Raw genomic sequence first — 27929 nt, forward strand, 5'->3', positions numbered from 1 at the left:
AGTTAAACATTTTTATTTTCCATTATGCCTATCTGCTTTTATGTTACTTTTAGCAGGCCTGTTCAGGGCAGAACAAACCCCTAAAGAGATTAAAAAAAAAAATTATTATTATTCAATTGCCTCTAAGAAATGCACGTACATTATGTGATGCCTTGTCGCCATCTCCTGGCTTAAAGTCATGATTGCAGACTTATATTTTCAAATCCTAGACCGTACCTTTGAGATAAACAATCCATTTGTAAACATAGCCTATTCATTGCAAAAATGTTTACACCCATTTTCTTAACCTGGTGTTGCGTGGTAATTAAATGTCTCTTCTCAAAACAATTACCATATGTAAGAAGTAGATTGTATATTCAAAAGACGCAAGCTTTTGTTGTGTTTGAGATACATGCACTGTCAATCAAGATGTTGCTATGTAAATGCCAGGAATTCAACCCTGAAGAGTTCTACCATCTACTGGAGGCTGCAGAGGATGTTGCCAAGGAAGGTCACCTGATGAAAACTGACATTCCTCGTTATATTGTTAGCCAGTTGGGACTCACCAGAGACCCAATTGAAGGTGAGCAGGCTAGTCAGTTAATATTTCAACAAATATTTATTTTCAAGACAAGATATCCAACTCTAAAACAGATAATTGGCTTGGATTCCCTTAATTTATTACATCACTAATGTTAAATGATAGGACTTGTCTGACAGTTGTTCCTACAATGTACCTCAATGTTCTTTGACAGGTTGAAAGGAATCTGAAATTTTGATTGTTTTCTGACATAAAAAAATAATACGATTGGTTCACAACATATATTTTAAGCACAACCAATTACCGATTGCAAAATATTAAATGCATCAAGGGTGTCAGCCATGTTTGTGTTTTCTTTTGACTGGAATGCTTTCACGTGGGATATGTGTATTTTACAGGAGTCCACAATATACATACAAACATTAAAATTAAAGAAAATTAAAGAGCAAAAAGGACACCGTTTATTTTTAAGAACCCCTTAAAGATGAAAAAATGTCTCCTAAAAAATAAAGTGATTCGGATAAAAAGCAAAAACACATAAACTATCATATAAAAGTGCATTTTGAAAATATCTGAGGATTGAGAAATTTGAATTTATTTGATATAATTTTAGGCTCACCTAGAGGGATTGGACATGATTGTCTGCCAGCTTGCTGCTGAGGGTACCCCAAAAAAAGCAAAAATCTTGTTAAAGGCTGGGCAAATAAATGAGAAGAATAATTGTGCGATTTGGTTACTTTGGGTCTCCTTAGTTCATGGTTTTCCTTGTGCTTTATAGCACTTGTTTTCAGTTAAGTTACACAACACATCAGAGTCAATTATTACATATTGTCCCTTTAAGATTAGAATTAAGTTAATATTAGTATACTTTCCTGTCCAAAACCTATGTGAATATGCGAGCAAAAACAGAAAGTGATTCATGTGTTTAACAAACAATTTATTCTTACATGATATTGTGACGTTCTTTCTAGAAATGGTAAACATTGATAGTTATGACAGCGAAGGACCTTTAACACCTGAAACAGATGACTCAACTGAGGTAAGATATTTTAACTGCGTATAGTTTATGTGAAGCATACTTTTAATATCCAGAAACTGTAAGTTTATGTTGACTTAATAATGCAAAAAAATAAACGGAGTTTCCAATGTTTTGTCATAGCAGTGCTGTCTTCTTTCAGTCCTTGTGATTGAGTTTTTATTTTAAACGCAATGTTACTAAGTAGATATTTACTAAATGATCTGTTTTCAAAGGGGAAAATGAGAACAATGAAGCCACCAGGTGAAGCGGACTTTCAGACCATCAAGCTCATTAGCCATGGAGCATATGGGTAAGTAAATTGAGCAGCTGCTGGCAAGTAATGGGTCGGAATTAAACAGTTGGGCTGTATGACTGTTTTTGTTTTGTCTTTTTGATTAGTGCTGTATATTTGGTCCGACACCTGGAGACACGCCAACGTTTCGCCATGAAAAAAATTAACAAGCAAAACCTGACACTAAGGAACCAGATCCAACAGGCCTTTGTCGAGAGGGATATCCTCACATTTGCAGAGAATCCTTTTGTGGTCTCCATGTTCTGTTCCTTTGAGACTCGCCGGCACTTGTGTATGGTCATGGAATATGTAGAAGGTAAGTAAAATAAGTACAGTTACAGTTACAGTTAAAATACGAAACATTAATTATTATTGATCAAATATCAAATTCTCATTTTTTTTTTGTTTTTATTTTCTAGAGCTTTTGAGGTCTTAAAACTCTCAGGATCTGCTTTCTGTTGTCAATTTTCTTTTTTTGATGTGCATTGGCTTTAGTGTGATCTATTCATTCATTAAATAATAGCATCTAGAATATAGCCCTTGGGTATATTTGCTAAAGTGTACAAGAGCTTTGGCTTATTTCATACTACATATAAAATTAACGGCGAGGTTCCCAAATTCAGGTAAACACTGTAATTTAAAAAAGAAAAAGCCGAACTGTTCTTTGAAATAATTAAATCAATCATTTGAATAATGTTCCCTTAATTTAGTGTGTGAGTGCTATTTTTGTACGTTCCAGTTTGCATAAGTTTCCCTGAGTTAACTATCATTAATAGGATTCTCATGAGTAAAACAAAGCAATACGGGATGACTTCTTCTCGACTAGTAGGGGTGTTAAGTTCACAGTAATAAACACTGTACAAATGTCTGGAATCATCTTAACCGAGATATTACTTAATTGTACTGTTATAATTGGTGGAAAACACAAGTTTTGAATTTTACCATCAGGAGGGGACTGTGCCACTCTTCTGAAGAACATTGGAGCTCTGCCAGTGGAAATGGCTCGAATGTACTTTGCTGAAACTGTACTTGCACTTGAGTATTTACACAACTATGGAATTGTCCACCGCGACCTCAAGCCTGACAAGTAAGACACTTTCCTCAAATCAATACAAATATAATAATTACTGGAAAACCTATGGGGCGGTCAAATAACAATTATTTTAAGTACATAGTTTATCAACTATATCTGTCTATTTTTCCCTCTCTGGTCAGCCTTCTGATAACATCAATGGGCCATATCAAGCTTACTGATTTTGGTCTCTCCAAAATGGGCCTCATGAGTCTGACCACCAACCTTTATGAAGGACACATTGAAAAAGATACCCGAGAGTTCTTGGATAAACAGGTAGGAGAACACACACAAAGACAAATGTTTGGTAGCTTCATCAAAAACACCAAAAGAGCTCAACAACTTAACAGTGCTACATTTCCCACATGTTACGTATAGAAACTGCTTAAATGGGAGGTTTTGTACTCCCCATAAGGACCTGTATGTATCCCAATGATAAGTTGATTCTGTTTTTGATAATGGACACCTGCAAAGGATAATGCATAGGATACCAGTTTATTATTTTGACTAATAAACCTCACTGCTGTTTGTTGTTTTGACTATTAATCACTGATTGTCAATGTCATTATTGGCCAATCATGTTGCTGTCATTTGATTTCCACACCATTTAGGGTTAATGTTCTTTTTGTAACCCAGAAGATTTGACACAGCTCAGGGGAGGGCTTTCAGAACAGATTTGGAATTTGGCTTTGTTATGATCTTTTGTATTGCCCTCTCCTGTTCTCCTTGCAGGTTCAAAAATCATTGATGTCTTCTCTCCTTATTTTGAATGTCTACTAAACTAAAAACGCATCACTTCAAAAGTTAAAACATTTTTTCAATAATATTGTGTCGAAGAAATATGTGCTAATCAACAAAATCTAACAAACTGTAATGTAATCTTCACTTGACAGTAAGTGACAAAGTGGCCACAACCGAATCCTGTATTCAGTTTAGAGGACTGAGATAGCATAGTACAATTATTCATTTATTTCCCAGCTACTTATCCTCTTTATGTATGCAGGAGCATAGAAAATATCACAGTAAAAAGAATTACATTACAACTTTTCCTTAAAAACACACATATTAAAACATACCATGAGATCCTTAGGTTGCAGATTACATTAGAAAGTATCTGACTGTTAGTGTTAACAAATCACTCCCATTTGTTGGACTTTCTCTTTCACTTCTTCCTTCTCTTCATCTTAGCCTAAATGTTTCAATCACACTATAAAGATGAAACACATTTTTGGTCATCATAATTTCATCTGCACAGTATGTGATAGAATGGAGATATCTAATATATCTATGCGTATACAGTAATCATGTGCTAACATTTTTTTCCAAACTTGAATCCTCTTTGTAATTACCTTGCAGTCACATGTGCGGTCTGACTAAAGGTGTACAGTAAATCTCATTTTTGCCTGTAGGTGTGTGGAACTCCAGAATATATTGCTCCCGAGGTAATTCTTCGTCAAGGTTACGGCAAACCGGTCGACTGGTGGGCTATGGGTATCATCTTGTATGAGTTCTTGGTGGGTTGTGTGCCCTTCTTTGGGGACACTCCAGAGGAGCTCTTTGGACAGGTTATCACGGGTGAGACCTCAAAGTAGAATTTTGAATGTATAATCATGATAATATATTTTAGTATTTGTGTTTGTAGAGTTTGTCTATCCTATTTTAGAATGATGCTTGTCTTGTTGTGTCCCCCACAGATGACATTGTATGGCCAGAAGGAGATGAGGCGCTCCCTCTTGACGTTCAACACCTGATCTCCTCCCTTTTACAAACAAATCCACTTGTTCGACTAGGAACCGGTGAGTTATTTTGTTTTTCACCGTTTTTTAAAAAGGTCATTGGAAGTTCCATTCCTTGGCTTTGAGTCGTTGAAAGGCAATAAATACATACACATCCATCCATTCCCTCCCCCTTATCCGAGGTCGAGTCGCAAGGGCAATTGCCACAAGTCCAGACCCCTATCCGCAATTGGATGATATACAGCAAATCCAGACAAAATAAACATAAGATCGTCCAGCTCTTGATAACATAACCCTTATGTGTCTACTAGACATTTATCTCAAACTTTGAATATAATTTGTTATTATGTTAAGTTATAACTTTACAGAAGTTCAGTTTGGAAATGGTTCGAAATCAAACAGTGACTGATGGCAGTAGCACATGAGGTAGAGCACTCGTCTTGGGATCAAGAGATCGCAGTTCGAATCCTGGCTCCTCCGTGTTACATGTCGAAGTGTCCTTGGGTAAGACACTGAACCCCTAATGCCCCCAATAAGCAGGTTGGCGCCTTGCATGGCTGCACGGCCGCTATTGGTGTGAGTGTGTGTGTGTGTGAATGGGTGAAGCACATTGTAAAGCGCTTTGGCAAGTCTTCATTGACTTGAAAAGCGCTATATAAATGCAGATCTTTTTATTTTCATTTCATGTGTGATCGACAAATACATAGCTCTGTAAAAGTTTGGTGAATCCTGATGGATCATGGTAGTATTTCTATATTCTAATTCTCATACAAATATGTTAGAGTTTCTATTTTCTGACCAATGAGGATGAGTAGTCACCTCTTAAGAAGTCATTGGCAAATCATTGGTGAAAAAAAAATCTTGACCCACTTAAATTATAGAAATACTTAAAACAAGCAAAATTGAAATAAGACTATTAACACTAAAAAAATAGGCACATTTGTCTAATAGGGGGCTAATTTATTTATCTATATATTTAGTTTTCATCGGCGATTCAGGGGAAGCACATTCTGTGTTTTTGGATTTATATTTTATATTCATAAGTACCCTCTGAAGTCCATTAACATACCCTCAGAGGTGCTATAGTGCCTTCATTTGAGAACTGCCATGATAGGTGACTGAGGTTCCCGTTTCTATTTTTATTTTGCATTTCTTTCTTTGTTTGTAGCTGTGGTAATGCATTGTCTGTATTTCTCTTTCACATGTACGCCAACCCGTTCGACCCCAATCTTTGACTTGTAGGGGGCGCTTTTGAAGTGAAGCAGCACTCCTTCTTCACTGAGGTGAACTGGAACAGCTTGCTGAGACAAAAGGCCGAGTTCATCCCTCACCTAGAGTCAGAGGAGGACACCAGTTATTTTGACAGTAAGTTTCCTGCTGTGAATTTCTGAGTATGTCCTAAAATTGAATACTTTGGCCTTTAACCAATTACATATATTTTTGCATTTTCTGCCATTATTAGCACGGTCTGAGCGCTACCATCATGTGCATTCCTATGACGAGGATGATACCAATGATGACGAACCTGTGGAGCTACATCGCTTTTCTTCCTGTTCACCTCGCTTTAGTAAGGTCGGATCCATTTACAAGCTTTCTCCTGCTCTGACTGGCCAAATGTATGCACATTGAAATGACAAACCAATTGTTCAGCTATTTACCCTTGTATTTTAACGTTTTCAAATTCAGGTTTACAGCAGTATGGAGCATCTGTCCCAACTGGAGCATAAACATCCAAGTGTAACTTTACGGGAACACAAAGTTTCAAGGGAAGAAAGAATGGCAAAGAGAGAAAGCTTGGGGAGTTTTACACTGAGGGACAAGAGCTTGAGGACTGGATCACCTGAAATGTGAGTGCTGAACACTCCAAACTGGGGGGGGGGGAATTACACATCTAATCCTCGCTGCATTTCAATGTGTACTTTTTTAATAATTAAACAATGATTAAATTTAATTAAACTATTATTAAATGTTTCCATTTTCTTCTCATAGGAAACGTTTGTCCTGTTCAGATTCTTCCTTCACTGAGAGTGACTATAGTCCTCCCTCTGGGGCGCGAAGACGCTTTTCTGCCCTGATGGACACGCATCGCTTGGCTTCCCCTCTTGAAGTCAATTCAGAACAATTCCTAGCTAAGGGCCAAACCCAAGTAAAGGCCAGGGGAACTTCCCTGGAAGGCGCCATGAGTGCCATATCCTCGCAAGGTGATCTGAGGGCATTCCTTAAAGAAGGCAATGGCTTTTCAGCTGGAGGTAAGAAAAGTAAATCACAGTTTAAAGATGACCCGACAAATCATGTGATTCGTGAATATTATTTAACCAGGGCTTCCTGACATCCAAGGGCCCAGAGGGGCAACCACAGACTTGGTACTGCGAAGAGTTCGTCACCAGCAACTCTCAGCAGAAGGAGAGAAACGCAACTCTCGACCAGGAAATAAAGTTATCAAATCTGCTTCTGCCACAGCTTTATCGGTCATTATTCCTGCAGGTAAGGAATTACAATACATTGTGAATATCACACCCATCATATCCTCCGATCACGGATCATAAGACGGGGTATTAGAGTGTTACTTTTTCTTCAACCCCAGTGGAGCAACATGCTGCCTCTCCCCTAGCAAGCCCCATGTCTCCTCGCTCACTCTCGTCTAACCCTTCCTCTCGGGACTCTTCGCCGAGCCGAGACTACTGTCCAGTGGTAAATGTCCAGCATTCCCCAATCACCATCCACCGCTCTGGGAAGAAGTATGGCTTCACTTTGCGAGCCATACGAGTCTATATTGGAGACAGTGATGTCTACAGCCTGCACCATATGGTCTGGGTGAGTGAACATGTTGCGGGCAGTTCCCAGGGTGCTGTTTGGCTTTTACCAAGTCAGGCAGCATGGACTCTGGTCTAATGACCCTCAACAATAAGCTGTAAAGAAAATGTGTGCAGTATATTGTATGTTTAGCTTCCACTTCTATGGTCCAGGTGAAAGAACCTCAGCTAATTCCAATTACACTCCTTGTTAACATATTTCTGTTTCATTACACTAAAACAGAGAGATTGACAAACATAGTAAATGGGTTGACATTGGTAAAAGGAGGGACATGATGATTTCTACCTTTTTTCCACTACCACTGGAGTTGGATTATGTAAACTATCCATAGTCCCAACCTAATTACAACCCGTGACCTAAATAAAGAAAAAAATTGCACAACTCCCTGTTAACCAGCCTGCCAAACGACACCAACACTAAAATGTGCTCTGCCGCCAGAAAACACCTTTGTCTTAGGAAATCAATTTACTTGTATTTCCAGCATGTCGAGGATGGTGGTCCTGCCCAGGAGGCGGGGCTTAGTGCTGGTGATCTCATAACTCATGTAAATGGAGAGTCAGTCCACGGTCTGGTCCATACAGAGGTGGTTGAGCTCATCTTGAAGGTGAGGTGGAGTTAACTACTCAAGGCCGATAACTATCTTGCTTGTAAATCAACATGATGTCCTATAATCACTGGGAAAACACGGTGAGCTTGGAAATTAACATGCTTTGTAATCATCAGAGTGGAAACAAGGTGACCGTGACGACGACTCCCTTTGAGAACACCTCTATTAAAGTGGGACCTGCGCGTAAGACCAGCTATAAATGTAAAATGGCACGACGCAGCAAGAGGCCAGGTGTCAAAGAGGGCCAAGAGTGAGTTGATGCAGCATGTGATGATAAGCACTGGGGATGCACACAGATGAAAATTTTAGACTGAAGCCAAAAATAAGTAACGTTTGGCCGGAAAAACAAAAATGAAACACAGAAGATGAATTACAAGTAAAATATTAGTATCTTTTGTATCAGCATGCTGTCTTCGTTTGTCATGCATTAGTTCTCAGGTACATCGGCCTTTCATGTAAACCTTATGTGTCGGCAGAAAACTTATTAACGCTGCAAAGTTGCAAAATATAGTACGAAAATTATATTGCTATATTAAATGGTCATGTGATCCCAAACAGGTGATCACACAAAGAATCTCTGGAAAAGACTATAATTGTTAGCCGGGCCCTGAATGTCTGCAAATGGCGCTGATTGCTGATGTCGTCTCGCTAATGGTGTCCTGTGTGCGCAGGTCTTTAACCTCCCATAGAACTAAAAGTGTCTCTCGCTACGACTTAAGGTGCAGCTGTGGAACCCAAATACCACTAACCTTTGAAACAGTAGCGAAAATTGTATGATAAATCTGAGTTCGATTGCATTAAAATATTTTTGCAAAAACTCGTACAATAGACGATTAAAGTGTATAAGTTGACAGGTTTGCGAAAAGAACGGAGATAGATAAGGGAGGGTTGCTACTCGTAGGAATGTAATACTTGCATATTCATCAAATAAAGAAAATTCATAACAATTATTGATATTATTCCCCGCACATATCTTAGCAGCAGACCATTGACTTCAAATCTGAACAAGCCAAAAATCCCCAACAATTAAAAAAAAGTCTTAACTGTTTAACTAGAAGTTAGATTTGTAGTGAAAGCATATCAACATTAAGCCAGGAGGAATTACACCATATAATTAGATTGAAATACAGACCTTTGAGATAAAAGAAAAGCAGTGTCAGAAATTTGATGCATCCCTTATGAACAATTTTTAGCTTGCCTCAAGTGACATGGTTCTTTTATTCAATGTGGCTGTTACAGTAAGAAGCGCAGTTCCCTCTTCAGAAAAATTACCAAGCAATCAAATTTGCTCCACACAAGCCGAAGCCTCTCCTCTTTGAATCGTTCTCTTTCATCTGGAGACAGTCTGCCCGGATCCCCGACCCACAGCTTCTGTGCTCGCTCACCCACACAGAGTTATCGATCCACTCTAGAGACCCCATACGTGGGTTAGTTGGTCTTCCTTCTTCATCATTGCAAGTTATCTTTTTGTCAAAATGGCCTGTAAAATAAGACTTTCTCTCCCTAGGCACATCCTCACAGAATAGCTCCCCAGCATCAAGCACCCCAAACTCACCTGCCACATCACATCACATGAGGCCCAGCTCTCTACACGGTCTGTCACCTAAACTTCACCGCCAGTACCGCTCTGCTCGCTGCAAATCAGCCGGCAACATCCCCTTATCGCCTTTAGCCCACACCCCCTCACCGACCACTTCTTCCCCTCCGCCTCTGAGTGGCCACACCGTGGGGAGCTCCAACACTACACAAGTATTTCCGGTCAAGCTGCACTCTTCGCCGCCTGTCGCCCGTCCTCGTCCCAAGAGTGCAGAGCCGCCCAGGTCTCCCCTTCTGCAGCGGGTGCAATCGGTAGAAAAGCTTGGAGCCCCTGTTCTGCCTTCCTCATCTTCGTCCTCATCGTCACCCTCCCCACTGACTGGCGGGGTGTGTCTACGTAAGCACAGTCTGGAGGTGACCCACGGGGACTACAGGCGAGATTCTTTCCATTGTGAGCACAGCCTACAGAGTCTGCTTGAAATGGAAGGAGAGAATGGACCTGTTCCTCCTTCTCCTTCATCCTCATCCTCACCTTCTCCACCTCAGGGAGGGGAAAGCTGTAGTTTTAAGCCTGTAAGAAGGTTGGGAAGGCAGGAATCACCACTTAGCCGTGACACAATGGTACCAGTAAAAGACAACAATACTCAAACTACAGACCCTGATATTGCTGAGCCCAAAATGACCAAAGGTGAATCCATTGTTGACCCAAAAATGATTTTACCCACCTCTCTAATGCTACAGAGTTCACCAGTGACAGAGATGGGCTCTTCTCTTCAAGTTTCCTGCCCTACCACGGCACTCGGGCCAAGACAGGAAGTCAAACCTCTAAACGCAAACTTTGGGACTTTTGATGCAATGGTTTCCAAGGGCAAACCTTGTGAGAAAGTTTCCACTCCAGGGACAACAAAGTGCCTCACATCGCAAGAGAGAAAGAATGATCAAAATGAAAGTGTCTCTTCAACTAAAGCTTTAGGTAATGCTGAAGACAAAACCAAATACACAGCAAGTGTGGACAAATGTGGCTATCGCAAGGGTTCAACTCCAGAGTCATCAAAAACTCGTAAATCCACAGAGCCAAGCAGGAAGAAAGGGCCCACACCTCCAATTCCTCCCCTAGTACAGGTCAACAGTGCATCAAATGTACCAGCACCAGCCAGTTCCAAAGCAGAGAGACCATCAAAGAGGGGACTGGAGGAGGACAGGGTGCACCTAGAGGTGTTGGAGGAAAACCCAATGTCCCCTTCTTCTAACGCATGTTCACCTTGTTCCAGCAAACCTAGTGCCATGTCACCTGGGGACAAAGCCAGCTTTGTCACGCAGCTCACGAGTGTCGCCAAAACAGTGCTTGGGCCTATGAAAGGGGTTTCGCAAGACTGCGCTAAGGTCAAGGACCCATCAAAGTCAAACGAGGAAAAGCGAGGGAGCTCAGCTGGAAAAGCAGAAGCTTCAAGAGGGCCTGGACGCCGCGGGACTCAGACAACAGCTGCCGGTGTTTCTCTCCATTCTGAAAGAGCAAACATTCGGGGCTCGAAGCACCATTCGTGATAACGAAGCAGAATAAAACAACCCTTCAATCCTTTGCCTTTTAGTGTAAAATTATCCTAACATATCATGAATTAACAACGTTTTAATCAAACGTAAAAACCTGAATACTGTACCTGAATCTTTTGAAATAATAAGTGGGAAAAAAATGATGCATCGACTACTGTCTGAAAATGTGTTCAAATTGTAGCATATTAGAGGCCTGTGGATGTCTTTGTCAAGATGTGCTATGGATATATATATCTATAAAATTGCATGTTATACATGAAAAATCTTAAAAAATAAAATCAAAAAAAATACTGATGACCATAAAGTAGCAAACACTGTGAACATCCATCTCAACCTGCAAACCACATTCTGTTTAACTAAGTTTGGTTAAGTTTAGTTAGCAGAGTGATAAAATGTCCATATCTTATCAAGAATACAATGAAAAAACAATAAAACTAGCGTATTAGAACTTGGACCAAAAGTTCTGAAATACCTGTCAAAGAGGTTGGCTCGTATTCCAATTAATTAATGGACTGGATTCCAGTCAAATCAAGTATGCGATGAACTTGAACAGGGACTCTATGCAAAGTGTGAAAGATTGATGCCACTTGAAGTGTCCAGGTTTACATCGGTTATCGGAAATAAAATAGTTGCAATAAGCCAAGCAAATATAATTTGCTTACAACGCTATGTTTTTGGTCTGTGCAATTGAACTTGTATGTGTTATTGAGGACTTAATGGTCACTTAACACTTGAAAGGCTTTTTTTAAATATATTATATTTCATGAGTTATTGTGGCGAATGTAATGTTTGTTTTCATTTTACAGCTTTATAATATGGTGTCAGAAAAATTTAGGCCAATCGAAAATGAATGCATGTAATGTATTCTTGACAGTTTTAATCTGAATACAATACAAAAATGCATAAAAAAAAATCAAGTAATTGAATCATTGTTGATAATGGTAGGCCGAATGATATGTCAAATACAAAGTCTGCAAGGTTCGTCCCGGTCCTGAAATCCTTAAGAATAGTTGAATTTAATGTTGTGTTTTCAAGGATTAAAAAGTGCTCGCATTTAAGATGAATAGCTTTTGAATGCTTGGAATTGTTGCCATGTTTCTCAACACAACTGATTACAAATTATGCTGACACTGCCCACTGGTGGCTTTGCTTTGCCATTGCATTTCTGCCCACCTCGTGATTAGTTTGTATGTTATGTCAACCATCATCGCTGTCTACGGGTGCAGACTCAAGATTAAATATCGCTAATGTAAATCGCAGATGTATTTGTGGATCTGCAAAATACATGATTCCAACCGGATTTTTCTTTTAACGGTACTGCAGAAATTGAAAAATTCGCTTTAAACATTTTTGAAAAGTGCCTGAAATTGGCTGTGGTAAAGATGTGCGAACCCTGAGTCTAAATTCATTACAATTTGTGAAACCAAATGAAATATCCAAATTCCAATGTAACTAATCCTATACCGTGGTTACTTAAATCAACAAAAAAATATTATTTAAAAAAAAAGAAAGAAGCCGTGTGCATGTTAAGTATTTGCCATTCTCAACAGACACAACTTGCTACGACGTTATTAAAGAGATTTAAGGAATTTTTAGACATTCTGTAAACTCGACCAAATTCTGTGAAGGCGCAGGTTAGTCATACAATATGCATTTCGACATTAAACTCCTCAAACTCTGTGTTTGATTTCTCCAGCTTTCTCTTGAAATTTGAAGGTCATTTTTAAAACATTCCTCTTCAAGTTTAACTAAGTTCTTAGTATGAAGATACATACAACCTGTCGTGTGTTCTTTTTATCAAGCGCGAGTAACCGCCTGGCCTGCTGTTCCTTTTTGATGGTTCTGTCGTGTATGTTTACTTACCTTTCAATGCTACCTTGTGGATGACATGCCACAGTCTGATAAAACATTGTAAACCGTCAATAATGTCCAAAATCGTATTATTCACAATTCCAATGTCAGTGAAGAATGTGGTTGTTCATATTTCCTATGGTTTTATAAGTTCTGTTTCCATTCCATCGAATGTTTTGCGATGGGATGTCAGAGTGGGGTCACTTGTTTTTGCAATAAATGTGTTTAGTGTGTCATGACTGAACTCTTGTTTTTATTCAATTGTTGTACCTTGTTTACAAACCATTTTATGATATTTGTTAGTTAAAATAGACCTCTGGGGTCTATGAAAATATTACAGGAGAGCCTTGAAAATGAGTAAATTTTAATGTTGTGCTTTCCAGGGTTGAAAAGTGCTTGAATTTCGAGTAAAGTACTTATAAATGCTAAATGTTTTTCAACAAGTCATTTCAAGTCAAGTCATTTTTATTTGTATAGCCCTTAATCATAAATAGTCTCAAAGGGCTTCACAAGTTATTACATATAAGAAGTTTAGGTTATTCGTATGCTATAGAGTAGAAGTGAGTTTTAAGCTTAGATTTAAACATTTCCACTGAGGTTGCAGATCGGATCTCAGGGGGAAGAGCATTCCACAACACCGGTGCCCGGATGGAGAACGCTCTCGAACCAGCGGAACACTTCTTGGCTCTTGGGATCACCAGGAGACTGGCGCTCTCGGAACAAAGGCTTTGGGCCGGGACATAGGGGGAAATCAGATCTGAAAGATATGAGGGGGAAAGTCCATGTATGATTTTGTATAGTAATAGGAGAACCTTAAAATCGCATCTTAGGCTAACAGGGAGCCAATGCATGTTAGCCAAAATTGGGGTGATGTGATCGTACTTTTTTGTCCTAGTTAAAAGCCTCGCTGCAGCATTTTGTACCAGCTGAAGACTCTTGAGTCTGGTCATCGGTGATGATACGCCAGAGTCCATTGCCCGTAGGAGATCATTGGTTCCCTTAATCAGAGCTGTCTCAGTAGAGTGGTTAGCCCTGAATCCTGATTGCATTGATTCAAAGAGATTGTTCTCGGACATGAAATCATTCAGCTGCTGTGCCACTACTTTTTCAAGTATTTTAGAAAGAAACGGTAGGTTTATAAGGTCTATAATTACCGGTACATAAGTTTTCTGGATCAAGGTTGGGTCGTTTCAGTGTGGGTTTAATGACGGCGGACTTAAAAGCCGCTGGAACTACACCTGAGAGCCTATGTAGGAAGGAAAGGACGCAACTGCTCCTGGAAGAATATCGGAGAGCTCAGAAGCTGTGCCCGTGCTTATATTGCGTCCATTGAATCCTTCAGTTTTTTTGGTACTACATTTAGCTAGCACCTCAAATGTAACTAAATAATGATCCGAGATAACTGTAGTACACGGTAACACCGTCATGTTTGAGGGTGAAACTCCTCGAGTCAGAACCAAGTCGAGCGTGTTTCCATCTTTATGGGTTGGCAAATAAACCAGTTGATTAAAACCAAATGCATAAATTAGAGAATGAAACGCAACAGTGAGTGAACTGAGTGGGGAGTTCATATAATTGTTAAAGTCTATTTGAAAATGACTCTGACACTGCTCTCTGGTAGCTTTGCTTTCCCATTGCATTTCTTCTTACCTTTTTATTAACTTCAACTGGCATTAGTTTGTATGGCATTGTCCTATGAAGCGTCAAGAAGACAGGTGTATTCTACAGCTAAACAGAGCACTATGAAAAGTGTATTAGTGCAAGGATTATGTATCAATTATTTACATTTGTCGCAATAATCTTTTTTAGTATTTTCATAGTATAATATTTGTAGTATTTCTGTAGTATTTTTGTAATATTACTGTAGTTGTATCCTTGTAGAATTTCTGGTGTAATATATCTGTAATAGTAATCGAAGTGTATTATTGTAGTGTTTCCATAGTGCAGTGGTTAGCACAATCCCCTAAAATGCCTAAGACCTCTGGTCGAGACTAGGTGGAAACATTTGTTGGCCTGGAGAGGGATGGGTACCAACAGGTTGTATTGACCCAAGACACACCACAAGGAATGATAACCCTACGACCATAGCAGTTAAGGAATCCACCCACCAACCTATTGCTGTATTAGTATTTTTTGTAATGTTGAATTTATGCTATTTTTGGAATGTGGGAGGAAACCTGAGTGCCCATAGGAAACCCATGCAGGCACGGGGAGAACATGCAAACTCCGCACAGGAAGGTTGGTAGCTTGATTTGAACCCATGACCTCAGAACTGTGCCGCGGACGCGCTAACCACTCAGTTGCCATGCCTCCTCTGAAAATCATAGGTTATGTATCGATGAATGCACAAGAGTAAAGGTCGCATTAATCGCAGATATATTTGTGCCACTGCAAAATACATGATTCACACCAGATTCCTTCTTTTAATGGTACTGGAGAAATTGGAAGACTGGCTTTGAAAGTCCTTAAAAAAGTGTTTGAATTCACTTAACACACTAACCATAAAATTCCTGCAAAATGAAGAAAAAAAGGCTACAGCATTTTGCATCACAGTTCATCTAATATTCAATATGTGTGTAGACAGAAGCGTGTGTTTAAGGGTTCCCTGTTTAGCGGTAAAAAAATGTATCAAGATAAGTAAAGGCTTGCTTTTTCTAGCCAATGAATTTGTGTTCGTTGTAAATAATCAAGAAAGTAGGCAACTAACTTGCGAAGCTCATTGGTTCAGTTCCAGCCAATCATAATATGGTTTAGCCCGTTCCCAACATAAACAAGGAAGTGGAAGCGACGACTGCTCCCACTGTACTCGTTTTGTATAAAATATCCCTGAATTTGATTTGACAAGTACAGAAAATATCATTCCAACCAAAATAAGGTAAATTCTACAATACATATTTTTTGAAAGTTTGCGTTACTGTTCTAGGGGAGGTTTTTTGCTGGCGGTATAATCATACCTGTCAACCTGCACGTTTTTGCCGTACAAAGTACTTTTTTTATGCATTTTAAGACGTGTACGACGTTCAAGAAAATCCGTACGGAAAAACGCAAATTTGTCAATTATGGGTACCATCCGGTATACGCCGACTATCACGAAACGGCAAATCAATCAAGTCAAACGAGTTCGAGTTGTGTAGTGAAAGGAAGTCCGTCTCTTTTTAGAGAACCGGCTTCTTCGGCTCAACTCATTAAAGAGAGCCGGTTCTCAAACGGCTCACTTGTTTTGATGCATTATATTACGAATTATTATGTTGTATAAAAGAGTTAAGAAAAAAAGGAAGTATAAAAGGAGAAAATGAAAAAAAAGACAGGTTTGTGGTTATCCCTTTAATCAGTTTATTACCAACAATAATTTAATTCAGAAAATGAATTAATAATTTGAATAAGAACATGTATTATTCTACTTAATTATATTTGCATGGGTTTTTTCCTTCTACAGTGAACGTCCAAGCTACTTAATTTTTGAACTTTTTTTATAATAAACCTCATTCATGTCGAGCAACTCATTGTCCCACTACAAAATGTTAATTAACAATATATATGATATAACGAAACACATGTACAATATAACATGTAAAACTACATAAATAAACTCGTTTGAAGAAAAAATATGGACTAAGATTTTTTATTTTGTAAGGGAAAATAATAATAATACGAGTTTTTAAGGGCATGGAGGTTGACAGGCATGTATAATCTCCTTTAAAACTAGCTATAATTAGCTGATAGATAGTCGTACTTGGTACATAGGTTAAATGTTATGGGATACTGATCATACCTGTAAACATTTTTTGTTTTGTTTTGTTTTTTATCATTACAAATGGTATACGCCGTACAACAATTTATGAACGGGATGTTTATTGTTTTTAGAAATACATTTTAAAAACTCGTGTTTCTGTTAGACTGAGGGGTCAGCAACATGTGGCTCGAGAGCCGCTCTTTATTGTGGCCCTTTTTAAAAGCTTTTTTTAAGAAAGTCAACAATGGAAAGAGATGTAGGGGGTTAGATGAATACTTTTGTATATTTTTTTTTCATTTTCTGGTTTTCTGTAAAACAAAGATCACACTAATGTATTTTAACATTTTCCAAATCTTAAAAAAAAGAATAAATATTAAATTACTAACTAATAAGTATGAAACACCTTTTCCTTTTGAATTCAAGATAGGTTTATTCAATGTTTTACATTTTTTGGGCTCCAGACATGTGTATGGTTTTGTTTTCTTGGTTCAATATGGCACTTTGAACTTTTTGGGTTGCCAATCCCTGTGTTAGTCTGATCTTGTCCTGCCTATTTTGGCTCTAATCTGGATCTGGAGGCAGATGACATCGTAGATTGCTAAAATTGTTGCTGTACACTGGCAAATGTTAGTATTGATCAAGCATTTATTTGATCAATAAAATCAAGGTGTTTACACAAAGTATCTTCGTTTTATCCTACATAGTCTGTCTTGCTGTAAGTAAGTAGGTGGTGTGTTGTGTTTGTAATGTTTATCATCACTTAATAAAAGGAATTGGCTGAAGTTGACCGGTGTCTGATAACAAGCACATGTTTTTAAATATTTTCATTACTATTTGTCACTTTCATATGTGGCACAATATTTAGAAGTACTCATTTAAAACGCAGCAATGATAACGTGGTAATATGTTCAGATCCATTTAATCTGACATGGACTTTTACTTTGTAACTCCAACATTAGTTCTGCCCCTTGTCATATCGTTGAAGCTGTGTGAAGTAGAAAAGGAAAAGAAAACAGGATCTCTTTTGTTGTAAGAAAATAAATCACAAATTCTTTGAGTCACATGGTGCAGGCACATGGTTTCCATTCATTACTACAGTCTCGAGAAGCAGCGTTTTTTTCGGTTGCACTTATTTAAATTGAGTAACGTTTTACAGTAAAAGCATTACAATACATATTTGTGGTCATGCTTTTTTATATTTGTTTTCCTTGCCTGCATAAAGCTGCCTTGGCTTTATGTGTTCCATCATGGCTAGTCAAGTACAAGTGTAATGGTTATGAACGCCAGTGCCTCCGCCACATACCCTGGGAGCCAGTCTACTACTGAAGAATATATGGACGACTGGCTTTTCCTCAATTCTACCTCAGTAACTTCTGCGTACCATGAAGAGAGCAGAGCCACAGAGGAAAAGGGCAAACTCAAGTCCAAGTTTGTCTCCGTGTGGAATAGTGTCAAATATGGTTTGTTTTTGCTTCCATATTGCTTTGTATTTTCTTTAAGTATGGTGTGTTCTCTTGAAATCTTGATTTTTATTGTTATTTCAGGCTGGTCGTTCAAGCAAAAATCCAATTTGAGCAAGAACTCTCCCGTTATCATGTTTGGAAAGTCATATGAGCTCAAGAATCGAGGTGATGTTTCATTTGACATTTTAAGCAGATTGTTTAAACAAGATGCCTCATTGCTTTAGTGGATGATATTTGTGTCTTATTATAATCAGGGGAAAACGAGCATTTCCACAGCTCTTTTGCTGCTTTGCTGTGGCTGACGTATAGACAAGGTTTCCCTCAGCTAGCAGGCTGCACCCTCACCACTGACAGTGGCTGGGGATGTCTTCTCCGTACAGGGCAGATGTTGCTTGCCCGAGGCCTGCTTTTACACCTCATGCCACAAGGTGCCACAACACAACCTCACTGAGACCCGAACCAACAGAAATATTAAAAAAAATACCAATATCAAGACTATGTTAAAGAGCCTGCATTCTAGTACCTTGACAAAATTTTCTAAATCAAAGTGTGTTCATTCTAGGCATGACATTGCTCGCATCCTGTAATTTTCTGCCTTTTACAATAAACTATAGGCATTAATCTGATTGTATCCCACATTTGCTGCATTGACAAAGCATTTTCTCATAAAATACAACTTAATTTGGAGGAGAGGATTCACACCAGAAAGTATGAAGCCGAGTTTATTAAAACGATGCCTCTTTCGAGTAAACTGTCCACTGGCATTTTGTCCAAGACTTATGGTACAATCAAAGTAGACATGCAGAAGTTTAAAACACAAAAGCCTTTACGTCTTAATGTTTGGTGTAGCGGTGCGGGGTCTATTTATGTTTTGTGAGGTTGCTGTGTATGTAGCGCTTTCAAAATATTCTTTCTAATTAACTTCACTCATTTATTTGTAAAACAAGTATGGTCAGAAAAAAACATTTAGGTGTCAGCACGATTCATGTCAAAAAACGCACCCAAGCGGTTTTCCAAAGATGGGAGGGAGTGCTGGTTGCAATGGAATTATGTGCTGCAATTCTACTGACGTGTGACTAGAGAGATTTTGTTTTTAGTTAGGAACTGGCACTTTTCTTTCTCTTTTTCAGGCTTGACATGTTCTGGGAGCCATCACATGTTCAAAGACGATATGGATCTCGTAGAGGTCCACCCCGAAGACAAAGCAGTGTGTGGTCAGAATTCCAAAGTACTTCGAAAGAGTGTTCGAAAGTTGAGTTTAGGTTCCCTCCTCGATCGATGCGTAGAATCCACATACAGAAAAGTGGTATCCTGGTTTGCGGATCACCCCTCGGCTCCATTTGGGATTCATCAGCTGGTTGAGTTTGGCAAAAGCCTAGGGAAAAAAGCAGGGGACTGGTATGGCCCCTCAATTGTGGCTCATATTCTGCGGTAAGTTACAAGAACATGTGTATATCCCACAATAGTACTTCATGGTGAAATAATGCTGAAAATCATTTGTGTACTTTTGTTTTAGGAAGGTTTCAGCAGCGTCTGCTCACCTCCCAAATCTTGTTGTATACGTTGCACAAGATTGCACCAGTAAATACTGCTTTGTTGTTGGAAGTGTATTCAGGACAAAAATGGTAAATTTACGCACATATGTTGTCCAGTTTATGTAGATGATGTGAAGGACTTGTGTGGACCGCATGTTTCTGGAATCTCGATTCAACCCTGGAAAGACATCATCATCCTCGTTCCTGTGCGACTTGGAGGACAGGAACTCAATCCCGCCTATATCTCGTCTGTCAAGGTTGTATGACAAAATGTTGTTGTTTTTGCTATGGAAAGTGCTTGTTAGTAATGAAAGTGAATTGATGTGTATTGTGTACAAAAAAATATTTTCTTCTATTTTCACCATAGAAACTCTTGAAGTTAGAATACTGCATTGGTATTTTCGGAGGCAAGCCGAAGCATTCTCTCTACTTTGTTGGTTTTCAAGGTATGGCCAGTTCCATTGGTCCTTTCAAAGTTATTCGAAACACAATGTGCACATTCCCTACTCATTTTCAGATGATAATCTGTTGTACCTGGACCCTCATTACTGTCAACCTACGGTGGATATAACCAGGAGCAACTTTCCTTTAGAGGTCACCAGAAGCACTAACATTCCTATTTCTTATTCTTCTTATTTTCTACAGTCAATCTGTTGACAAATTTAAACAGTATATTCGAAATAAATTGTAGGACATATAAATCATATCAAGATCTTCAATTTAGCTAAAATATTGTAAACTGTTTTTAACTTTTGCTTAATCTCATGTTTAAATAATGAACTATGTTATTTGGTGACTCGGTAGTTCTGTACAGAGCAAAACAGACGTAATGTTTTGTATTTTTTCATGTCACAGTCGTTTCACTGTAAATATCCAAGGAAAATGCCTTTCTCTCGCATGGATCCCAGCTGTACCATTGGATTCTTTGCGAAAGGCCTGAAGGACTTTGAAAATCTCTGCAGAGTTGTGGGTGAGGTAGGTTATATGTCGGCATTTCCAACTCAATCATGGTATGGTGCTTTCATTTTGCCGCTGTCCCCACCTCTCTCTAGGCTGTCTCCACATCTGCAGAGACGTACCCAATTTTCATATTTGCGGAAGGTCATAATCAAGTGGACGAGGAGGAGGAGGCCAAAAGCTCCACCCACAACATCACTTGCATTCAGACAAAGACTCAGCTCAGGAGAGTTCACACTAAAGACAGCATGGAGGAGTTTGTTCTTTTGTGACAGAAGGTTGTTTGAAAAAAATGGGTCAAACTAAAACCCTATATCTGAACCAAGGAACGGCTCTGCATAATAATTTATACTTTTTGATATAAATATTCTGTTATTTTCCAAAAGTGAAATGTCACATTGCTTTAGTGTTGTGGCCCTGTTTGAGTTTTCAACACACCTAAAATGAATGCTGATAAAGTATAAATGAAAAGCTGACCTGGAAATGGTACTGCAGCTGTTTGACAACATGTGACTATGTGACTGAATGTAGCCAATTATGTGTCCTTAGGAAGAACGAATTAAAGCTCAGTGATTGAATTAGTAAACTATTTTCAAATGAACTTTTGTAAGGAATTGCAGATATCTTTCACACTGTACTGTACATTTTTTTCATAAGGAAGCATAGAAATAAACCTGGTGAAAATAGTTGTCCCCTTGCACACATTTTTGAGACTAAGAGAGTTGTATTCGAGGTTTCAGTTATCATTACTTTTGTCTTATTTTCCGATACTCAAAATTTGAAAGTTTTTCCCCAGTGATTTAGGATCTAGTTTCCGTATTGTCCCATAAAAGCAGCTGTCAGTCATTACCGAGGTCCGGCTCATCTCTGAAGAGCAAAATGATGCCTTACACTGGAAAACAACAGTGACCAGATGATGAAGGTGCTGTTTTTGCAACAGATCAGGACGCCAGACTGTATTTGCCCAACGCACACAGGAAGTGGTAACCTATGACCCTGGCCTGGTGGTTAAGGGATCAGTGAGCCATAGGGGAAAAGGACAAGCCCGGTGCATGCATTCTGAGCCATCGAACCGGCACTTGGACCTGATGTACGCCATCATCCAGAACATGTTGCATCAGTCAATACTTTGGTGCGGGAAATTGTCTACTGGACATTCTGTTATTACCTGTATTTAATGTTGACGATGACGGTATTTTCTGTTGATGCCTTTGCAACATCTATTGCAGCCTGTTCATCCTGGAAGGAAGCTTCTCTTATCTACTACCACGAGTAAGCCTGGTTGGCCATCTTGTCAGTCTGGATCTGGAAGTACTACAGAACTTGGCACGTTTGTTCTTTGTTACCTCCTGGATCCTGGGACCTCCATTCCTTACTCAGTGCAGTTGTTTTTATACACCAGTGTATCTCACCCACTTTAAGACAAGGCATGCATTTCTAATTAAAAAGTCCGTCGTGAATGTTTTATGTTAGTTTGTTTTTAAAGGGTAAATTATCATGTTGCCTAAATTGACAGACATTTGTTTGTGATAGAGGTTATTGCTTTTGGCCAATATTTTTCTGTAATTTGGATCTTAAAATAATGAAATAATACATACAGGGACAGTGTGTAATATATAGTGCCTCCTTTTAGTACAAAAAAACTTTCATCCAGTAAAGAAAAAAAAAACATTGATTTGAATGTTTGGTTGGTTGGATCCCTTAACCACTAGGGTTGTAGGAGCACCGTTTCCTGTGGTGTGTTTTGGACAAGTACAGCCTGGTAGCGCCTATCCCTCTTCAGGCCAACATGTTTTCACACTAGGCAAAAATTTGAAATTGATTCAGGACTTTGTCCGATGGAGCGACGCAAACCACCTGCACCTAAACACCACCAAGACCAGAGAGATGGTGGTAGACTTCAGGAGAACCAGAACTCACCCGGTTCCTGTAACCATCAAGGGAGAATGTGTAGAATTTGTCCAGACCTACAAATACCTGGGTGTGCAGCTGGACAACAAACTGGACTGGACTGCCAACACAGAAGCTCTATGTAGGAAAGGGCAAAGCCGACTTTACTTCCTCAGAAGGCTGGCCTCCTTCAACATCTGCAAAAAGCTCCTGAAAATATTCTATGAGACAGTAGTGGCAAGCGCCCTCTTCTATGCGGCAGCGTGTTGGGGAGGCAGCGTCAAGAAGAAGGATGCCTCTCGTCTCAATAAACTGGCTAGGAAAGCGAGCTCTGTTGTGGGCAAAGAGCTGGACAGCCTAACAACAGTAGCTGAGAGACGAGCACTGAAAAAGCTGAGGTCAATCATGGACAATCCATCGCATCCACTACACAGCATTATCTCCAGACAGAAGAGCAGTTTCAGCGACAGACTGCTGTCACTGTCTTGTACTACGGACAGACTGAAGAGATATTTTCTTCCTCATGCCATGAGGCTCTTTAACTCCACCCGGCAGAGTAAAGGCCCACATTAAACCACACCACCTACATTGGATATTACCGAATCTTACTGCAATATGTATTCTGTGTAGCACTATTTAGTTACTCTATATAACACGCTACAGTGGGCATTTGCACGTCACACTGGGTATTTGTATATTGTATTCTTTTGGCTTTATTATTGTACTGTTCTCAGCTCAGGGATGCTGCTGGAAATGTGAATTTCCCTTAGGGGATGAATAAAGTATCTATCTATCTATCTATCTATCTAAATACATGAACTATTGTACCAATGTTAATTTATTTTAAAAAATCATAGGTTGATTAAATTTGCATTTATTTTATACAGTGCAATCCCTACCTAGAAGTTGCTGTCATGTTTGTCATTCTGCTGCTATGCTGTGCTCTATGTCACTGGTTTTCGTTGCCATTAGACAACGCAGTGCCATCTAGTGGTCAAATATTACATGGATAAAGAAACATACGGGCAGCACGGCGGCGCAGTGGTTAGCGCTTGTGCGGCACAGTTCATGTCATGGGAACCTGTCGTGGGTTCAAATCCAGCTCCAGACTTCCTGTGCGGAGTTTGTATGTTCTCCCCGTGCTTGCGTGGGTTTCCTCCGGGCACTCCGTTCCTCCCACGTTCCAAAAACATGCATTTCAGGTGAATTGGCCGGTCCAAATTGTCCCTAGGTGTGAATGAGCGAATGAGTTGTCTGTCCCTGTGTGCCCTGCGATTGGCTGGCAACCAATTCAGGGTGTCCACTGCCCGGAGATGGCTGGGATGGGCTCCAGCCCCCCGCGACCCTAATGAGGATAAGCGGTACGGCTGATGAGATGAGAAGAAACATACTAAAGCTCGTCTTTGAGCATATTTAAAAAAAAAATATATATATATATATATATATATATATATATATATATATATATATATATATATATGGGGTTTGGGGTTTTTAAGGGTTATTTAGCTATCTTCGTTATTCATTATCGGTCAGTTCATAGTACGCTACAAAGCCTAGGAGCCGGGACACTTACTCTCAGCCAAAAGGCCAAGCTAAGGTCCTAGCCCGTGCTTTATTGTTCTGGAATTTATATATGTATATATATATATATATATATATATACATAATATGATACATACATTCTCATTTAAAGGTTTTAATAGAGTCTTGTCGACTACACAATTCAAAGGTTCAAATAAGGGGAAGTAAAATGTGTGTGTTTCGGTCCTTTTGAGTCTCGGTAGTTTGTATTGTAGTGCTTTTTAGCACTCGTGTTTCACTTTGCAATACACTAGGAGTCTCCTGGTGTAGGCCTGTCGTGTGTGTAGACCGCAGACCTCCTCTGAAACTAACTCACCAGTGCTGGGTCATTGTGATTTTCTAGTACAATAATTATTTTGTGGTTGAATGAGCCTACCCTCCTTCCAATAATGAACCCGGTAAAAGCATACTAATAACACGCTTGCATGCATTGTTTTTTTAAGGCATATAGAACCGAAAGAGTTGGAGACTTCTGGACTTCATAATAACGCGACATCTCGTGGTCAAATAACGCACACTTCCGTTAATAAAAAAAAAAAACGAGCATTTTTAATGCCAAGAATATTTTTGCTGTGTTCATCATTATCATAAACCAGGGGCCTCCAACCTTTTTCAAGCCAAGAGCTACTTTTTGTTACTAATTAGCACAAAGGCCACCCACTTTGATATGCATTTCTAAAGTATTTTTATTCTTATATTATCAATATGTTGTCACTGGTTTGATTACTGAAAGTTAGGTTAAATACTCACACAATATAATTATTTTAGGAGAAAATCACAAAGACCCAGGACTGGTGAGCTATTTTCAGAACAGGTCCTCGGGCAGCTAAGCTGTTCTTAGGGGGCACCCTGGTGCCTGTGGGCACCATGTTGTCATAAACTGAAGGTTCAATTATGGAATGATCGTAACACTATAAGGGCAAAAGGGTATCGGATCGGTAACGATTGATACCACCCTGTATTTACTTGGATTAATTAAGGATTCATTGTTAAGAAAAACTTCTAAAATAAATGACTGTTCTCCCGTCCACCTATTCCAGGGGTGATCAAACAGTGGGCCACAGATTTTTCATCCGGTCCGCCAAACTAAAATGTTTAAAATATAATGACATTATGCAGTACACTATGTCATAGTAAATAAAGTATAATGAATAAAAATGTTTTTGGTGTAACAAGTTTGTCTCCAATGCCCCCTTTTGTATCTTTAACAAAAATATTATTACAGAAATACTACAAGAATGCTAAAGAAATATTACAAAACTACATATTTAAGGAGCCTAATATATTTTTTGCTTTCATTCTAAAAATAAAAAAAATACTATATAAATTCTGCAAAGATATTAATAGGGTAATCCTATAATACAAAAATACTACCACAGAAATACTACAACAAAAATACTACAAAATGAACTACAGTAATAGTACAAAAATATTAAAGAGTTACTACAAAATATTACTGTGGTAGTACTACAAAATACTACAAAATACTACAATGGAAATACTTTAAAAATACCTCCCAAGAAATACAACAAAATACCACTAAAGTAATACTATAATACAAAATACTACGACAAAAATACTACTAGAGAAATTTTACAAGTCTAGTCAAATCATGTTTATTTGTAGCGCCCTTAATCACAAGATGTCTCAAAGGGCTGTACAGACCACAGATTATTGCAAACCACAGACTATTATGACACCACCGCCTGATCTAAAACCTACATGAGGGCAAGGAAAAACTCAAAAACCTCAACATAAAGAAAATGAAGGAAACTTAAGAAGGGACCGCACATGAGGTAAACCCCCTTCCAGGATGACCCGGCTGCAACAGATGTTGTTATAACAATTTATATACAGATATCATCAACCGGAAATATAGGTCATATCATTTATAGAAATACTACAGCATCATTAGAAAAATATTACAGATATACTACCTACAAAAATTGTACAATGAAAGTCCTACAAAAACACTAAAGAATAAATGAATCAGTAAAACTTTATTTCAAAAATGAGAAAAACAAAACAAGTCAAAAAAACAAAAACCATGTTAACGTAACCTGTCTAAAAAGAAATAGGAAGAACCCTATCCTTATTTAATCCTACCCCTTCCTTAATAATTGTGTCTGTCACCTGTGTTTTTACATACAAAAAACACCTCCAAATATATATCCATCCATTATCCATTATCTGCACCGCTTATCCTCAGTAGGGTCGCGAGGGTGCTGGAGCCCATCCCAGCTATCTTCGGCCAGTGGGCAGGGAACACCCTGAACTAGTTGCCAACCAGTTGCAGGGCACACAGAGACAGACAACTCACTTTCTCAGTCACACCAAGGGAAATGAAAGGAAATGATCTGCATTTATATAGCGCTTTTCAAGTCAAGACTTTCCAAAGCGCTTTACATTGTGCTTCACATTTCCCAATAGCGGCCGTGCAGCCATGTAAGGCGCTAACCTGCTTATTGGGGGTATTAGGGGTTCAGTGTCTTACCCAAAGACACTTCGACATGTAACACAGACGAGTCGGGATTTGAACTGCGATCTCTTGATCCCAAGACGAGCGCTCTACCTCCTGAGCCACTGCCGACAATTTAAAACCGGCCAATTAACCTTACATGCATGTTTTTGGAATGTGAGAGGAAACCGGAGTGCCCGGAGGAAACCCACGCAAGCACGGGGAGAACATGCAAACTCCGCACAGGAGTCTGGTAGCTGGATTTGAACCCATGACCTCAGAACTGTGCCGCACACGCACTGCGGCGCCGTGCTGCCCACGAATATATATATATATATATATATATATATATATATATATATATATATATATATATATATATATATATATATATATATATATATATATATATATATATACTGGACTGTCTCAGAAAATTAGAATATTGTGATAAAGTTCTTTATTTTCTGTAATGCAATTAAAAAAACAAAAATGTCATACATTCTGGATTCATTACACATCAACTGAACTATTTCAAGCCTTTTATTATTTGAATATTGCTGATTTTGGCTTACAGCTGAAAAAAACTCAAAAATCCTATCTCAAAATATTAGAATACTTCCTCAGACCAAGTAAAAAAATAATTTTATAACAGCAAAACTAAATTAAACATTTGAAAATGTCCATTGATGCACTCAGTACTTGGTTGGGAATCCTTTTGCACGGATTACTGCATCAATCCGGCGTGGCATGGAGGCAATCAGCCTGTGGCATTGCTGAGGTGTTATTGATGCCCAGGATGCTTCGATAGCGGCCTTCAGCTCATTTGCATTTGTAGGTCTGGTGTCTTTCATCTTCTTCTTAACTATACCCCACAAATTCTCGATGGGGTTCAGGTCAGGGGAATTAGCAGGCCAATCAAGGACAGTGATGCCATGGTCAGTGCACCAGTTACTGGTGGTTTTGGCACTGTGGGCAGGTGCCAGATCATGCTGGAAAATGAAATCCTCATCTCAATAGAGCTTTTCAGCAGATGGAAGCATGTAGTGCTCTAAAATCTCTTGGTACACAGTTGCATTTACTCTGGACTTGATGAAACACAGTGGACCAACACCAGCAGCTAACATGGCTCCCCAAACCATTGCTGACTGTGGGAACTTCACACTGGATTTCAAGCAACTTGGATTTTGCTCCTCTCCAGCCTTTCTCCAGACTCTGGCGCCTTGACTCCCAAATGAAATTCAAAACTTGCTTTCGTCTGAAAAGAGGACTTTGGACCACTCTGCAACTGTCCAGTGCTTCTTCTCCATAG

The 27929-nt window shown here is 39.0% G+C and overlaps 2 protein-coding genes across 4 annotated transcripts in view; both read left to right on the top strand.

Annotated features, from left to right (window-relative positions):
• The window catches only part of LOC148375003 (microtubule-associated serine/threonine-protein kinase 1-like), a 54303-nt gene extending 41067 nt beyond the window's left edge, over positions 1–13236 (top strand). The window contains exons 11-28 of the mRNA XM_088343245.1: positions 430–562; positions 1492–1559; positions 1772–1848; positions 1938–2146; positions 2779–2917; positions 3046–3178; positions 4312–4477; positions 4597–4698; positions 5881–6003; positions 6101–6210; positions 6325–6485; positions 6628–6887; positions 6958–7122; positions 7223–7452; positions 7934–8056; positions 8176–8309; positions 9299–9486; positions 9567–13236. Coding sequence (XP_088199371.1) covers positions 430–562; positions 1492–1559; positions 1772–1848; positions 1938–2146; positions 2779–2917; positions 3046–3178; positions 4312–4477; positions 4597–4698; positions 5881–6003; positions 6101–6210; positions 6325–6485; positions 6628–6887; positions 6958–7122; positions 7223–7452; positions 7934–8056; positions 8176–8309; positions 9299–9486; positions 9567–11140 — 4095 coding nt within the window. The 3' untranslated portion in view covers positions 11141–13236. The remainder of the gene's footprint in view (positions 1–429; positions 563–1491; positions 1560–1771; positions 1849–1937; positions 2147–2778; positions 2918–3045; positions 3179–4311; positions 4478–4596; positions 4699–5880; positions 6004–6100; positions 6211–6324; positions 6486–6627; positions 6888–6957; positions 7123–7222; positions 7453–7933; positions 8057–8175; positions 8310–9298; positions 9487–9566) is intronic.
• Positions 13237–15753: 2517 nt separating this feature from the next.
• On the top strand, positions 15754–22436 carry LOC148375005 (cysteine protease atg4da-like). 3 transcript variants are annotated; one of them, XR_015851242.1, is made up of 12 exons: positions 15754–15872; positions 17977–18190; positions 18275–18358; positions 18448–18621; positions 19324–19624; positions 19710–19774; positions 19846–19985; positions 20096–20174; positions 20246–20322; positions 20584–20703; positions 20781–21817; positions 21915–22436. XR_015851242.1 is itself a non-coding variant. In XM_088343246.1 (11 exons), exons 2-11 carry the CDS (start codon positions 18001–18003, stop codon positions 20955–20957), a joined length of 1407 nt encoding a protein of 468 aa, XP_088199372.1. In that variant the 5' UTR covers positions 15754–15872; positions 17953–18000; the 3' UTR covers positions 20958–22436. The 3 variants fall into 3 exon arrangements, 1 of the variants encoding a protein (XP_088199372.1); XR_015851241.1 differs by having other exon boundaries at positions 17953–18190; positions 21915–22435; XM_088343246.1 differs by having other exon boundaries at positions 17953–18190; positions 20781–22436.
• Positions 22437–27929: the final 5493 nt, after the last annotated feature.

The sequence above is a fragment of the Urocampus carinirostris genome, chromosome 1 (genome assembly GCF_059441175.1).
Source record: "Urocampus carinirostris isolate Australia breed hairy pipefish chromosome 1, RoL_Ucar_1.0, whole genome shotgun sequence".
Lineage (NCBI taxonomy): Eukaryota > Metazoa > Chordata > Actinopteri > Syngnathiformes > Syngnathidae > Urocampus > Urocampus carinirostris.

Coding starts and splice junctions, on each gene's coding strand:
- LOC148375005 (XM_088343246.1), top strand. CDS start 18,001: ATGGTTATGAACGCCAGTGCCTCCGCCACATACCCTGGGAGCCAGTCT. Junction 20,323..20,583: donor GGAGCAACTTTCCTTTAGAG/GTCACCAGAAGC, acceptor TTCATGTCACAG/TCGTTTCACTGTAAATATCC. Junction 20,704..20,780: donor TCTGCAGAGTTGTGGGTGAG/GTAGGTTATATG, acceptor ACCTCTCTCTAG/GCTGTCTCCACATCTGCAGA.